This window comes from Helicoverpa armigera, chromosome 1, assembly GCF_030705265.1.
Source record: "Helicoverpa armigera isolate CAAS_96S chromosome 1, ASM3070526v1, whole genome shotgun sequence".
Lineage (NCBI taxonomy): Eukaryota > Metazoa > Arthropoda > Insecta > Lepidoptera > Noctuidae > Helicoverpa > Helicoverpa armigera.
The window spans coordinates 15,304,646-15,320,559 of NC_087120.1; the positions used below are offsets into that span (position 1 = coordinate 15,304,646).

The 15,914-nt window shown below is 34.6% G+C and overlaps 1 protein-coding gene across 1 annotated transcript in view; it reads right to left on the bottom strand.

Annotated features, from left to right (window-relative positions):
• Positions 1 to 15,914, bottom strand: part of LOC110373863 (solute carrier family 7 member 14) — a 146,495-nt gene that overhangs the window by 13,903 nt on the left and 116,678 nt on the right. Inside the window, exon 12 of the mRNA XM_064036975.1 lies at positions 7,023 to 7,177. Within this exon, the coding sequence (XP_063893045.1) occupies positions 7,023 to 7,177 (155 nt within the window). The remainder of the gene's footprint in view (positions 1 to 7,022; positions 7,178 to 15,914) is intronic.

Consider the following 15,914-nt stretch of genomic DNA (forward strand, 5'->3'; position numbering starts at 1 on the left):
CTACCGAAGGATTTTGGCGAACCAAGCCGTTACGCTTGTAGTGCCTTTCACAAGCGTATTATACATAGGGAAAGAAATGATTAGCAGATATGTCATAAGGCAAAATGTCCTAAGAAAGTAGCGCGCACAAAAATCGGGTGCTCGGGGAACGAGGAACGTCTCTAAACGCCTTCTATGAAACCAGTAAATTATTTTCTATTAATTTACCAACCAACCAATCAAGACCAATTTTTGACAGATTGGTTTTGATTTGACAAGGAATCCGAACGTCTCTTTAGTTAGCTGTCAACTAATCACGCCTACCGTACGTTGCTTGAACTACAAGAAGGCGCCTGACCTTCCTTATGGCATCTCCGCTATCTTTCCTTTCTCCGTAGCACATTACACTTTACTAGTTTCACCCGGCTTTAAATTCCGAACCTCATTGAAAGATTGGATCATGTTCGCACGTGCCATTAAACAAAAGAAAAACTAGAATTTTCTTCCACATTTATCAGCTCCTTGAGCTATTTTCCGAGAAAATGAGAAAAATAGTTGAACAACGCGGTAATTCCGACTCCTAGCGTCGTTGCGATCATTTCTTTTCTTGTAAACTCCCGATAGAAAGTCATAAGAGTATTTATTGCTAAAGTGTACTCACATTTATTTTCTATCTCTTTTTTCTTGGTATTTAAGATTCTTGAAGAAATTTTATTGGTGAACATTTTAAGTTTTTGAAGTAGACTTACATGAAACTCGTGACTTTTATATAAAAAATATAAAACTTTTATGTTCAGTAACTCCATTTTTTTTATATAAAATCTGATACATATTACGAATAGTTTTACAAGCAAACAAATATATAAATCATAAATAATGTCAGTTACTCCAATTTCAACGTAAAAACATGAAAAATAATCCTCTATTTCTTTCCAAAAGGCACACAAAGCTCGTCAAAGGTGTCAAAAGTACCTGCACTTTATAGCTTGCCTTGCAAAATGTTAACAGTCGGTTTATTTAGTCATTTTGTCACGGTGTTCCCTGGTCCGTCCGCTGTCTGTGACACAATTTGCATGAAAATAGGGCTCGATGTTCGAACGATCTAAGTGCTGTACGTACGATAATGTCGTTAGTTTTACTGCTGAAAGTGTAATAGGAAAAATGATTGGTTTAACATGCTTGATTGACAAGATTTTATTGTTTTGTCAGTACTTTCAATTGCAGTGATGATGGTGTCTATTCTATTTAACTTTTTTTACAAATATATCTTGGTAATCATGAACCTTTGAACATTGAACTAAGAGTGCCACTGACAATTTCAGTCGGCCGGTAGATCGTTCGGACTCTTAAATCAGTATAGAGATGAATTAAAGTGCGCAAATTACAATGATTTGGAATTTGCCCGGTATAAGACGCACTTAAAACAGTTTGAATTTACGCATTTGTATATAAAAAATGCTTAAACAACTGTGCGAGAGCGCTAAGTATTCTAGTTTTAATTTCAGTTTCTCTTACATTTTTTAAATAAACGTAAGAAAATATTAATTAACTTGTTTGTGAAATGTTGCTAACTTTGCAGCGCAACAAACTACTGAAGCTTTAATTTATCTGCCGTCTGGTTAATTACTAGAAAATTTCTAGAATCTAGACAACTTCAAGTGCAGCTGAGAAAACCTTCTTCCAGTAATATTAATATTGCAAGAACTGCTACTTTGGTTTTCAGGGTAACTCCTTTTTCTATTAGAAGTTTCAAGGAAAATACGTTACCATGTAGTTTCTGAAATATTAGTTTTTATAGCGAGTGATGTTTAACATGTAATAACATTATGTTTTGTGAAATTGGATTTGTGAGAAATTGTGTAGGTTAGTTAAATATATAACTGTAATTATTGTTGTATTGATTAAAACTTACTAAGTTCCTTATGGAGCTATTTGAGTACCAGGGCTGCGGTAACTTTTTCGAACAACCCTATTGTAGCAAACTTAGGTTTGCACACCCAACTTGCTAATGTTTAATTTTTTTTACATTACCTACGTTATTTAAGTTGGTCGGCAAAAAAACTTTTCAATAAATAAACAAAAATATGTTTTAAGTGCTTCAGAAAGACCTGACCATTATTGCTAAGTATTTTGAAAGAAAGAAAAACTTAGCAAAAGTGCTTTTTTGTTTGCAGTGTTTTTATCTTGCGGAAGGAGATCTGAATAAGTTAGTAGACTTAAAGCTTTCAGACGATTCTGGGCTAAGTAAGTTGTTTTAAAACTCTCAATGGTTTATTTATTAATTTTCAAAGGCTATGTTGGAATTCAATAATAAAGAATGACATGATAATGGCCCTACAAGTTACACACAATTGCTGCTCCATCTATGCCTATAAACTATTCTATACAATACTGACTGCTTCAAACGGTATAATATCTCCGTATAAAGATAGTAATTAGTGTGTCTGTTCTTCCCAAAAAGGAGGAGTATATTAATTCGGGCGTTAGCATTGTTATTAGATATATAAAAATCACTATAAGAAGTCTGCTTTTTTAGGTCATAATCTACAGAGCTTTTTCCCAACTAAGTATTTTGGGTCGGCTTCCAGTCCAATCGGATGCAGCTACTTATCTGTCCTCCTCAACCCAGTTACCCTGGCAACCTTATACCCCTTGGTAAGACTGGCTGGCAGACTTACTGACTCCTAACTACCCGTGATGATTTATAAGGATGTTAAATGACAGCCGGACCCATTTTTTACCTCCCCACTCAGAGACATTTAATGGTTACTTAAGCCATTCCTTAGTGAAGGATTTGTATGACATTCCGTCATTAAGGAGTGACTTAAGTAATCTATAAATGTCTCAAAGTGGGAAGGTTAATTTCTTTAAACTAAAAAAATATATAAAAGAGACAGTACAAAAAATGCAATAAAACCGATCATTCGAGACATACAGACAGCAAGACGACTACAGCTATGTGAACGTTTAAGTGAAATAAAACCCGTTATCGACAACATAAAGTGATATTACGCTTCGTAATGTAACTGCTTTAGATTCCATTTGTCTGTTATTAAATAGAAGGAGCTATGTGTTAGATTGTCGCTTGTTTCAATATTCGTACACGCCTTACAATTGGAATGCTGATAGATGTAAAAAGCTGATGAGTGGCGTAAATAAAGAAGGAGAGAAGGAGGAATTTGTCTGTCACATAAATGTATTTATTAAAAAAATATATGCATGTTTGGTATGTCTTGATTGTACGTAATAATTTAGTTTGTAAATATAGTATTAGAAGTAGAATAGTAAGTTTGTATATAAATGTATTTTAAAGATTCAATTAAATGACTAAACATGTCGCTTGTTTGGTAGTTGGGTAAATAAATTGATAATAATAAACGTAACGACAGGGTTAAAAAGGTACATATTTTAATTAGTTCGTCTTCTAGATAAGCACATATTATGGACACGTGCTTATTATTTTACTAAAAAATAAAACCTGACATCTGACACCATCAGTGACGTAACACTAAACCCTAATGTGTTGTATCTTAGTTGTTTTTGTGTTTGGGAGAGTAAAAACATACGTGATCATCTAAAAGACGGACTATAGGTACTTAAATACTTTTCTTTATTCGGCTAACTAAGGTGACGGATAAGAACCTACCGACTTCAAAATCGTTGTCAAAAGTTTATTTTTCCAGGCTTTTTTCCAATAAATTCGCCAACTATAAAATATTCGATCATAAAGTGAAATTGATTTGTAAATTGGCCAGCAACGCGGTGCAGATATAAATAATTTCATGTGCAGTGAATAATAAAATTTTGCAAGCGCCATTTTATGGGCCAAATTTTATCATCGAAAGGATATTGGAACAATTATTTTTATAGGCAGTTTTTTTTAAATAATTTAAAAAATAAAATAAAAGTAATTGCTACTGTTATAGTTAAATTCTGATACACTTTTCAGCATTTTTGAAAAAAAATATACGCCCGGTCAAGCCGAGTGTAACACGCAATGCAAGACTAATTTAGCGTACCTAGAGCAGACTATACAGTTGGCCTCATGGTAAAAACAAATACTTTTTAAAGAAAATTGTGAATTGACTCATATTTAGTCGGTCTGATACCGTCTAAATACCCAAGCGTCACAATGCGCGTTCTACCATTCATTTCCATACTGATTTATGTACCAGAACAAACTGTTAGCCAACAAAAAATTTTCTCTAGTGCTCTAGTGTCAAAGAGTGTACGGTACAAGAACTCAGTGCCAATCAAGTCTAAAAAGGCCGCTTTGAAAAGGCCAGGACCCCTTTGTGTTTGTAATAAAACCTACTACCGATGGATTTCGGCGAACCAAGCGTTAAAGGTAACGCTTGTAGTGCCTTACACACGCAGATTTCGTATTATACATGGAGAAGGAAATGATTAGCAGATATGTCATAACGCTAAATGTCCTAAGAAAGTAGCGCGCCAAAAAGCGGACGTACGGGAGACGAGGAACGTTTCTAGCTCTGACCCTAAACGCCTGTTATGAAACGCGTCTAATATTTTCTAAACAAAATCATCAATCAATAAGGTTTTGATTTGACAAGGAATCCGAACGCCTCATTAGTTACAGTAACTCATCACGCCTACCGTACGTTACTTGACCTACAAGAAGACGCCTGACCTACCTTATGGTATCTCCGCAATCTTTCCTTTCTCCGTGGTACATTACATTTTACTCGTTTCACCCGGCTTTAAATTCCGAACCTCATTGAAAGATTGGATCATGTTCGCACGTGCCATTAAACAAAAGAAAAACTAGAATTTTCTTCCACATTTATCAGCTCCTTGAGCTATTTTCCGAGAAAATGAGAAAAATAGTTGAACAACGCGGTAATTCCGAGTCCTAGCGTCGTTGCGATCATTTCTTTTCTTGTAAACTCGCGATAGAAAGTCATAAGAGTATTTATTGCTAAAGTGTTCTAACATTTATTTTATGTCACTTTATTCTTGGTATTTTCGATTATTGAAGAAAATTTGTGAACATTTTACTTTTTGAAGTAGGCTTATATGAAACTTGTGGTTAAAAGGCTAAAAATAATTTTGCTTTATGTTTAGTAACTCAATTTTTTATACAAAAAACTGATACAGATTAGTTGAATAGTTATACATGCAAACAAATAACGTCAAAAATAATGTCAGTTAACCAATTTTCAACATAAAAACATGAAAAATAACTCGATATTTTCTTCCAAAAGGCACACAAAGCTCGTCAAAGGCGTCAAAAGTACCTGCACTTTATAGCTTGCCTTGCAAAATGTTAACAGTCAGTTTATTTAGTCATTTTGCCACGGTGTTCCCTGGTCCGTCCGCTGTCTGTGACACAATTTGCATGAAAATAGGGCCCGCTGTTCGAACGATCTAAGTGCTATAGGTAGGATAAATGTCGTTAGTTTTACTGCTGGAAGTGTAATAGGAAAAATGATTGGTTTAAAATATATGATTGAGCAGATTTTGTGGTTTGGCAGTACTTTCAATTGAGGTGATGATGGTGTCTATTCTATTTAACTTTTGTTTATATAAATATCTTGGTAATCATGAAGTCACCTTTGAACATTAAACTAAGAGTGCCACTGAAAACAGTCGCACGATAAATCGTTACAACGATTTGGAATTTGCCCGGTATGACGCACTTAAAACTTACGTTTGAATTCACGCATTTATAAAAAAAAAAAAACTGTTTGGTTGGCAGTGTGCGGAAGCGCTAAGTATTCTAGTTTTAATTTCAGTTTCTCTTACATTTTTTAAATAAGTATAAGAAAATATTAATTAACTTGTTTTTGAAATGTTGCTAACTTTGCAGCGCAACAAACTACTGAAGCTTTAATTTATCTGCCGTCTGGTTAATTACTAGAAAATTTCTAGAATCTAGACATCTTCAAGTGCAGCTGAGAAAAAGTTCTTCCAGTAATATTAATATTGCAAGAAACGCTGCTTTGATTTTCAGAGTAACTCCTTTTTCTATCAGAAGTTTCAAGGAAAATACGTAACCATGTATGTTTCTAAAATATTAGTTTAATTTTAAAGCGAGTGATTTTTAACATGTAATAACTTTATGTTTCGTGAAATTGGATTTGTGAGAAATTGTGTAGGTTAGTATTATATAACTGTAATTATTATTGTACTGGTTAAAACTCATTAAGTTCCTCATGGAGCCGTTTGAGTACCAGGGCCGTGGTAACTCTTTCGAACAATCCTATTGTAGGAAACTTACCTTTGCACACCCAGCTTGCTAATATTTTTTTTTTTACATTACCTACGTTATTTAAGTTGATCGGCAAAAAACTTTTCAATAAATAAACAAAAATAAAATGTTTTAAGTGCTTCAGAAAGACCTAACCATTATTGCTAAGTATTTTGAAAGAGAGAAAAACTAAGCAAAGTTCTTTTTTGTTTGCGGTGTTTTTATCCTGCGGAAGGAGATCTGAATTAATAAGTAGACTTAGAGCTTTCAGGCGATTCTGGGCTAAGTATGTTGTTTTAAAGGTTTATTTATCTATTTTCAACGGCGATATAATTCAATAATGAAAAATGAGACGTTTTGCCCCTTAAAGTTACACACAATTTCTCTGACTATAAGTATTCCATATTAAGCTGACTGTTTCAGACGGTTTCACCTGTGTCCTGAAACTACTTACTGCAAACGGATAAAATATAGCCAATGGCACCTGGAGATACTGTACCTCCCCAATAGGGTTACAATTTTTTTTATAGCTGGGAAGCTAGACTACCTCCAAGTGACACAGGTTATATTTTGTTGTCCGGATATAGTAAGAAGTTCACGAGGATGATATTGCGAGAAAGCTTGTATCGTAAGTAACAGCGCGCGCACACTACAAGTATTTAGTCAGCCAGTATGAAAAAGAATGGAAGTACACACGTAACAACGGTCAGGTACTTGTTCAATATCAGACCGACAAAAAAAAATATTTCACGATTTTCAAAAAATAAAAATATCTACTAAGGGCTACTAAATAGTATGCAATGTGCGCGCTCTAAGTATAGATAGTACTCACGGTAAAGGTGGTCTCCCTATTAGCACTAGCGGTTCCCTCAGGGTCGACAGGAGTTCGGAGACTCTGTGGCAGCAGCTCGATCAGGTTCGTGGAGTGAGGCTGGTATCGCAGCACCAGCACGCAGGTGGAGACCAGGGTGTACGCCAGGAGAGTACCTGAGGAAGAAACGAAGAAATTTTAGTACAGTCAACTTCAGGTCAGTGGTAACAGTTTTATAGGAAAATCGTACTTATTACTATTGAGTTAAGGTGCATGACAGTTACCACTGATCTGCGGTCTATCGTACATGTCAAGTTATAAAGGAAGAGCTTGTAGCTAAGTCAAGGCCAAGTGCAGATCCATCGGTCATAAAGTTAAGCAACGTTTAGCGCGGTCGGTACGAGGATGGGTGATGGTCTTGTTATGATGACTATTTCCGTCTTTCGGTAGACACGATAAAATGGTGGGTCACGACTGTCATTTGCACATCTTGAGCAGTGGTTACTGGTAGTCAGAAGTCAGAAAGTCTGGCAACCAGCCTTAAAAAGGGGTATTGGAGGAGGTCAGATACGCAGTTGCTCCTTGTAAAACATTGGTACCCAATTAGACTAAAATCTGATCCCAAAAGTTGGGCTAATCATGTCCAATTGTAAAGAAATTGTATCGTATAATTACATATACATTGCTTGGATTCAACTTAGTCAGCCAATTATTATTAGTTAAAATCTTTTAACATCACAAATATTATAAAACATTATATTAAAAAAAAAACCTTTTGACTAGAACAAAGCGAAAATACAAAGCTAAAGTAATAACTAGTAATAACTAAAATATCAGAATACAATTTTAATTTCAACTATTAAATTCTCAAATTAATATTAAAAAGGAGATCATAATAATTGTAGTTTTCAGTTAACTACGTTTAATTACTTTAATGAGTCGAGAACGCTTTTACATGAAAATCCTTTGTCGCTGCAACGAATTAACAGAATACAAAAAGCTTAGAGAACTGAAATGCAGGATTATGCATTAAATTACATAATCCTTACTGAAACATTCTAGAAATATTATTCTCTTTGTAAATATAATTCTTCTCTTTATGCAACTGATTTTATTAATTATTTGCTTTTGAGTAATAAATCTAGTTACTTTAGTATCTTTGCTACGAACATTACTTAACTTTAAGTTATATTTAAAAGCATATGCTTCGCAATTTACGTAATTTCAATGTAAAGGGCTTATTACACTTTACTAAATTCAGTCGCCTAAATGATATGCAGTTACTAAAATCAGTCAAATGTAATCGCATTTAGGAAGGTAGGTTTCTAAATTTAGGAAAAAGTGAGACTACTGACTCACTAAATCATTTAGAAACCTAATTAGGTTACTAGTAAAGTGTAATAAGCCCTTTAGAATACTGATTGAGCAGTCCTTAAAACTAAATGGCATTGATATATTCGGCTGATAATCTGTTTGTCGTGCTTTGACTCAAAAATTAATAAACCGATTTCGATGTTTTATAAATATAAAAATAGTTTAGAGTCTGAGGAAGGATACTGACTACTTCTATCCGAGACCGAGAAGTTATTCCCCGGGCCACGAGTGGAACCTCTTTAAATAGCTAGCCATCATCCTCCGAGCCTTTTTCCCAACTATGTTGGGGTCGGCTTCCAGTCTAACCGGATGTAGCTGAGTACCAGTGCTTTACAAGGAGCTACTGCCCTATCTGACCCCCTCAACCCAGTTACCCGGGCAACCCAATACTCCTTGGTTAGACTGGTTTTAAATAGCTAGTAAAGGATATAATTTTGAATATACCGCATCCCATTTTACAAGCTTTTTCCAACATGTAATGTATGTTAACATATTTATCCATCAGCTTCAGATAAATCCGATTAAAACATGAAAGGGTAAAAAATATTTTTTCACGAAAATACCCTCACGTACGTAATATTTTTGGCAAATGGATGTTTGAACAGAAAATGAATTTTATAACTATCTTTCTGTAACCGTTGATTGGTTTCCATAAAAGCTATTAGGTTTAAGCCAATACCCGTTTTTACAGAGAACTCCGAATATTTGCACTATAAAAAATGTTTTTTACTAAAAGCTTGGAACTTGTTTGAAAAACTTAAAATAAATAAAAAAGTATTCAATGTTCAGTTTATCTTTAAAAAACATGGATTCATAGGTTCGTCTGGATAGAGCAAATATAAGAATTAATTGACTTTTTGTTTGTTCAAATATTATATTTACTTTCAATTTCTGCTCAAAGAAGTAGTTTAAAAAATTGATGTATGTATGATTGGTTGCCTAGGGCGAATCGAGATAGATTGAAATACATAACATATTTTAGTAAATAGAATTTTCTTTTGTAACATGAATCGCGAAATATTTTAAAAACTATACCTACAGAAATTCTGTACTGATACAGCCTTTTTTATCGTCCCACTGCAGGGCACAGGTTTCCTTTCACACGGAGAAGGATGGAGCATTAATCACCAAGCTTGCTCAATGCGGGTTGGTGATTTCAGACTATACAGTCCAGGTTTCCTTAAGATGTTTTCCTTGACCTTTTTATCAGCCATTGGTGTCCAAGATATACTTAGAAAGTAGGTACATAAATTCTGTAATACTCTCAAAATACATCTTTAAAATATTAGGTACAAATGAGGCCCCAATTTATGCCATCAACTGTGTATATGTCGCTAATCATAAAACAATAGAAAATCAATTGTGTCTCGCGTATATCTGCGCTTCGACAAACAAACGGGTTAACAATGCCATAATAAGACGATTATAATGAACTCAAAACCTGTTGATGCACGTGAAATAAATAATATACAAGAAAATGTGTTTCACGCACCAACAAAATGTTCAAGCAAAAATATAAAATAAAAAGAGAAAATATATTTTTCTTAAAGTCTTGAAATATTTTTAATGGCCTGAGAGTAGCTGGTTACGTCGTAAAATATTATCTTTAAAGTAAATATATTTCAAGCAAGTTCACTATTTCAGCATTTCATAGTTTTACTCCTTTAATACGATCTATGGAAGGTTATGACTTTCACGATAATGAGTAATCTTCTTATGTACCTCTATTATAAAAGAAAGTGGTGTTAGTTACACACTTTATTTTATAACTCAAGAATGACGGAACCGTTTAAGCTGAAAATTTGAGGGGAGATAGTTTAGACCCTGAAGAAGGATATAGGAAATTTTTGTCATCATCTGGGACGAAGGTAAAAATCAGAGCAGTAGTTTTTGAGTTTATCCATTACAAACAAACAAAATATTTTTCTTTTTAACAATATTAATTATACCTAGATTAATTTATTTACTCGGTTATTAAATTTAGTTTTCTCGTAACATAATAGAATAAAGTGGAGGAGCGTTTAATGAATCAGGTGTCAGAATCAAGTGCTTGTGTTTATGAAACTTTTCATTTTGCATTGAATTTTCTAGTCTTCTTAGTAAATTGTGTTTTTAAATTGTTTATTGCTTGAAACTGTAAACATGTAATTAAAAACCGGTATTTTGTAATTGTGTAAAATAGTGCATCTTCCTTTATGTTTTGCATTTGTTTTTTTTGTGCGGGAAATAACAAGATTGTTTTTGCGCGTTTTAAGACGCATATTTTCCCCTTCTATTATTATTTCTGTAGGTATAATGTGCTAATTTTAAGTGTGTGTATGCGTCTATTGTTGCGCAATAAAATTTATTTTCTTTCTTTCTTTCTTTTTGATTTAATTATAGGTTAATTTCATTATTATATAGGTAAAGTTAGTGATATTGTAGGGAATAACATCTGGATCTACAAAATTGATTTCACAATTTACACAATTTCTTTTACGAATAAAAAACAACATTATTTGTAGGTATCATAATGTTTTAGTTTTGGTCTTAGTTTGAAAAGGAGTTACAACATTATTTGTAGGTATCATAATGTTTTAGTTTTGGTCCTAGTTAGAAAAGGAATTCCTTTAAGACTCGTAAAAACAAAACTGCTAGTTTTTAAGAAAAACAATGTTCTCTTTATTAAAGTTATAGATATAGATATGTATATTAGTTAAGATGTAAACCGCCTCGAGCAGTCGCGCGCTCGCGTAGTTACAAACACTGTGGCTTTACTCGTTTGTGAGTATTCTAGCGTAATTACTAAGGTAATTATCAAGTATTTTGTAATATTGGCAGAGTTAATTATTCATTAGAATTATGCTAGATAGGTTGAAGAAACGTTACAGTTAACTTTAGTTTATAGATCACGTCTTATTATGACAGTGGTAGTTTTATCCGGGTGCGCGAAGTAGTTTCGAGGGAACGCGGGCAAAAAAGCTGATAGAAGCTAATACTTACTTGAATACATTTAGTATTGCCTAACACCAATATTTATATTATAGTTTGTCATCACTTATACAAATCTTTTACAGCCAATTTTCCAATCAGTTAAGCTTTTTATTTTTTAACAACGCCAAAAATCATCAAATGACCCCTCCCTCTATGGGTTAGCAGCAGTGAAGGAGTGTCAAACTCTTACTGACTAAAATACCGTCGTGTTCCGTCATAGGCCTTTTATGTACCAGGGCCGCGGTAACTCTATCGAACAATCCCGTAGCCCCGGCAGGAGTTAAGTTCTGCCTGAGTAATAAAATCTTTGACATATTTTCAAAATTCTGTCAAAATGTCAAACATATACTTCAGATAAAAGTTATCTAGCAATTGTGAAATCGTCCCTTCATATACATATATATTCTTAACCAAACACTTAAAAATCCCCTAACACATACATACGCACAGTTTCCCTCCTATACTTATAACTGCTATGTAGGTATGTATGTATATCTCAGTAGACATTTCGCCTCGGTTTCGGCTCGAAGAAGGTACGGTACACGGATGAAGGAAATATAGCGGAGATGCCATAAGGAAGGTAGGTCAAGCGTCTGCTTGTAGGTCAAGCAACGTAGGGTAGGCGTGATCAGTCACTAGAACTAACGAGACGGTTTGGCTCCTTGTCAAATCAATACCAATATGTTAAAGAATGGTCGTGATTGATTGGTGATTTTATGTAGAAAACTAACCGCTTTTTCTGGTTTCACCCACCACCCATGGGAACTACTGCCCGTAACGAAATCGAATATAGCCTGTGCTCTCGGGAAAAGTGTAGATTTCCAATCGTGAAAGAAGTTTTAAATTCGGCCCAGAAGTTTTTGAGTTTATGTGTTACAAACAAACAAAAATAATATTTTTTTATCTTTACAATAATAGTGTAGATAGTATAGATTAAGAGCGGGTTCCTTAGTTCCTCGTTTCAAACACCCGCATTTTGGCACGCTACTTTCTTAAAAGATTTTGCGTTATGACATCTCCTCTACTCATTTTGTTTTCCATGGCAAGTTGCTTTCGACCCCCGACAAAATAGGTCAAGGGAAGCCCGTAGCTGTACTTACGACAACATCCTGTAGCTTACAGAACGGTGTTTGTGTGTATTGAGAATTCCCGGAATCCGGTGTATATTGCGAATTTTTTGGAAATGCATTTGGTAAAGAAATTGTTAGGGTTAGAATATAGCACGTTATTAAATTAAAAATATAGAGACGTTTGTGAGTGTGTATGTTAATTCTTCATTTGCAAACGCCTGAAAGAATTTTGAATGAATTTTAGCAGCATTTAATATCATCATCATGAAATATATGCTTCTTTTTATCCGGGTGCAAGAAGATGCATCCATATTGAACAACGATTTACAGTAGTTTTCATTTTGATAATCTAACTATCATGATAATTCTCCTATGAAAGTTACCTCAGTTTGAAAAAACACATTTAAATTAAACCAGCGATCTTACATTAAATTAAGTAAGTAATGATAAAAAGACTTTTATTCGAAAAACTTCTACTTCGAAAACCAAAAGTAAAAGTAGTAAAAGCACTCTTTACCCGACTGTTGCAATATAAACCACTTTCAGAAAGGTGCTGAAAAATTTAATTCTCAAAGTACCTCTCTCGCAGCATCTTTGCGTAAAACGAGATGTCTCTTCCGTAACATTGCTCTTGTCTTTACTATTTTATACATGACTCGCCGTTTTGTCTGGTTTCACTCGCTTCAAGAATATTTTCACTGCACTTTTTGTTGTTTTACAGTAGGTAACATAAAAATCTGCTAACATTTGGGGGAGGTATTATATGTGTGAAGTGTTGTCAAAACTAACATTAGGTTTTAAGATATACTGTTACTAACAAAATTAAGACGTGTGTCTGAAAAAAAGTAATACCCAAACTTAGATAAAAATACAAACCTACTTTATTGCAAGTCGGTTAAAAAGGCTTAAGACAAACTATCTGTTTTTGGACTTGAATTATACAAAAAGGAATATTAAAACTACCCATACTTTTAATAATGGTGGGTTCACGCGACTTTAATCTGAAGTCTGAGAGAAAATACAGTAACAAGATATTTGTGCAGACTTTTTTATTATACAGATTTTTGTATACACCGATTTTTACACAGACACTATTCCATGAAAGCCTTAGTGAAATTGTTACCGTATGGACCCACCATAATGCCAAACTACTATCTCTCAATCAAGAGAAAGATAGCTTATTGAAATCCACGGCAAGATAACAATCGACTATCGATTTATATATATCCTGTAACGTAGGTACAACGGTCTTGAGTTACAATGTAAACCTATCTGAAAAATTCCGCCATTATACTCCTGAACTTTTTAAGAGTGTTTGTTTTCTAAAAAGTTACGCGACGACAAAGTACTTTTTCATGTTACTTACTTAATTTCTTTATCGTTTCAGGGTTTTGAACGAAAATCTTAGAAAACTGAAACCTTTATCTTGATTTTTGTCTTTCGGTCTGACACGTAGATACTTATATGATTATATTTCAAGAACTACAGACTTTTAGTCGGCCATTTTTATTGGGCTTATAAATGAAAAAAAGGATGGCAGTGTGAAAATTTCAATGGTCGGATTTCAGGCTGGTTTAAAACCGACGAAAAAGTTTGATTGCTTTCACGTTCACCTTCAATGTAAACTGTCAATCAAACAGGACAAACTATCGACCGACAGTTTAGGCTGCAGTGTGTGCTGGCACTTACACTATCTCCCGAGCCTTTTCTCAACTATATTGGGGTCGGCTTCCAGTCTAACCGCAAGCAGCTGAGTACCAGTGTTTTACAAGAAGCGACTGCCTATTTTACTTCCTCAATCCACTTATCCGTGCAACCCATTACCCCTTGGTTAGACTAGTGTCAGACGGGTCAGATTTGCTGTGAGAAGCCAGTAAATCTGACCCGTACCCGTACCCGTAACGGCTGCTAAAATATGTTAAATTACAGCTGAGGTCTACAGTTTAACGTGTCGTCCGAAACACAGTAATTGGTGTCCAAGATATACTCAGAAAGTATACACAAACTTTAGCCTTTTACCCAAGTACAGGAAGTTGGCGTCGGCTTTTAGTCTTTTTACGTGACGCTGTGTACCAGCGTTTTACATGGACAAAATCTTTAGGTATTTAAATCAAAGTTTTCAGTCGGTCTGATACCGGCTAAATACCTTATAGATCTTTGTAATATGCGTACTAACATTAATCTTGATACTGATTTATAAGCCTAAACAAACTATCGGCCGACTACAAAGTTTCAGTTTACTCTTAAACGTGTCATATCTCAACAAATACATTCACAAGCATGATATCCTACACAAAAGGAATAAGCATGAACTTTTATCGCAAACGGAAAAGGAAGAAGGAAATTGTTTTAGGATTAAAGTGACAAGTATTGTGCGAGCATTTTTAAAGCATTTGCGCGGGAGATAAAACGTACAGATGTTTTATTATTCAGTGACTCAATAGGAAGAGTATTTTTGTCGACAATGTGTGTATAGTCAAGTAAGATTCCTTTGGCTTTTTAATCGGCCGGTATTTTGCTCGGGGTCATAGTCTGGAGATAAATGACAGTGGCACATTACGACGATCAGAAGTAGCCGTTATCAGGTTGGCAAAAAAATTATCATTAGAATGTCAATATTCTTCAAAATAAACTAGCTATTTGGAAAATCAGTTTTTAGTCGGTCTGCTACCGGCAAATACCTGATTATAGTTATATATGTGTGTACTACCATTTACGTCCATACTGATTTATAAGCCCCAACAAATTGTTGGCCGACCAAAACTTTGCACCGTGCTCTTAAGCATTTACGCGTGTCAGATAAATCGCACCTGTATTTCATTATTTAAGTGACTCACTAGACCGAGTATTTTAGTCGTAAAGTCTTGAATAGTCAAGTGAGAGTTCGCAACGCCAAGGAGGAAGGAAATATAGCGGAGATGCCATGAGGCTTGAGGCATAACGTAATGCATGATCAGTTACTAGAACTAACGAGATGTTGGGGACTCTTGTCAATTCAAAACCAATCTGTCCAGGATTGGTCTTCATCGATTGTTGATTTTATTTTGAAATTAATGGCCGGGTTCCATATAAGGCATGTATGGGTAGAGACAGTAATGTTCCCCCAAGCAGATTCATTCATCAGAGATGTTGCGTTCTGACATCTCTGCTTGTAATTTTGTTCTCCATGGTTAACACATTAAGAGTTTCTTACTTAGAAGGAAAATTAGAACACAGTCGTCATGAAACTTTTAGTAGAAAACAGTTTTCTTTGTATGGTTTTTCTTACCAACATGACCCAGTAACCTAGCTCAATAATTTCACACCTTCAATACCTCTTTGACATGAAAGCGACAATATTTTACAAGCATTTTGCAACTGCTGTAAATTAGTGCAACTTTTTATTTGTAACTGTAAGTACCGGTGCAAAAAAAAGTCGTGGTGGCCTAGTGCGCAAAGAACCAACCTCTCGAGCATGAAGGCGCGGGTTCGATTCCAGGCAAGTACCAATGCAACT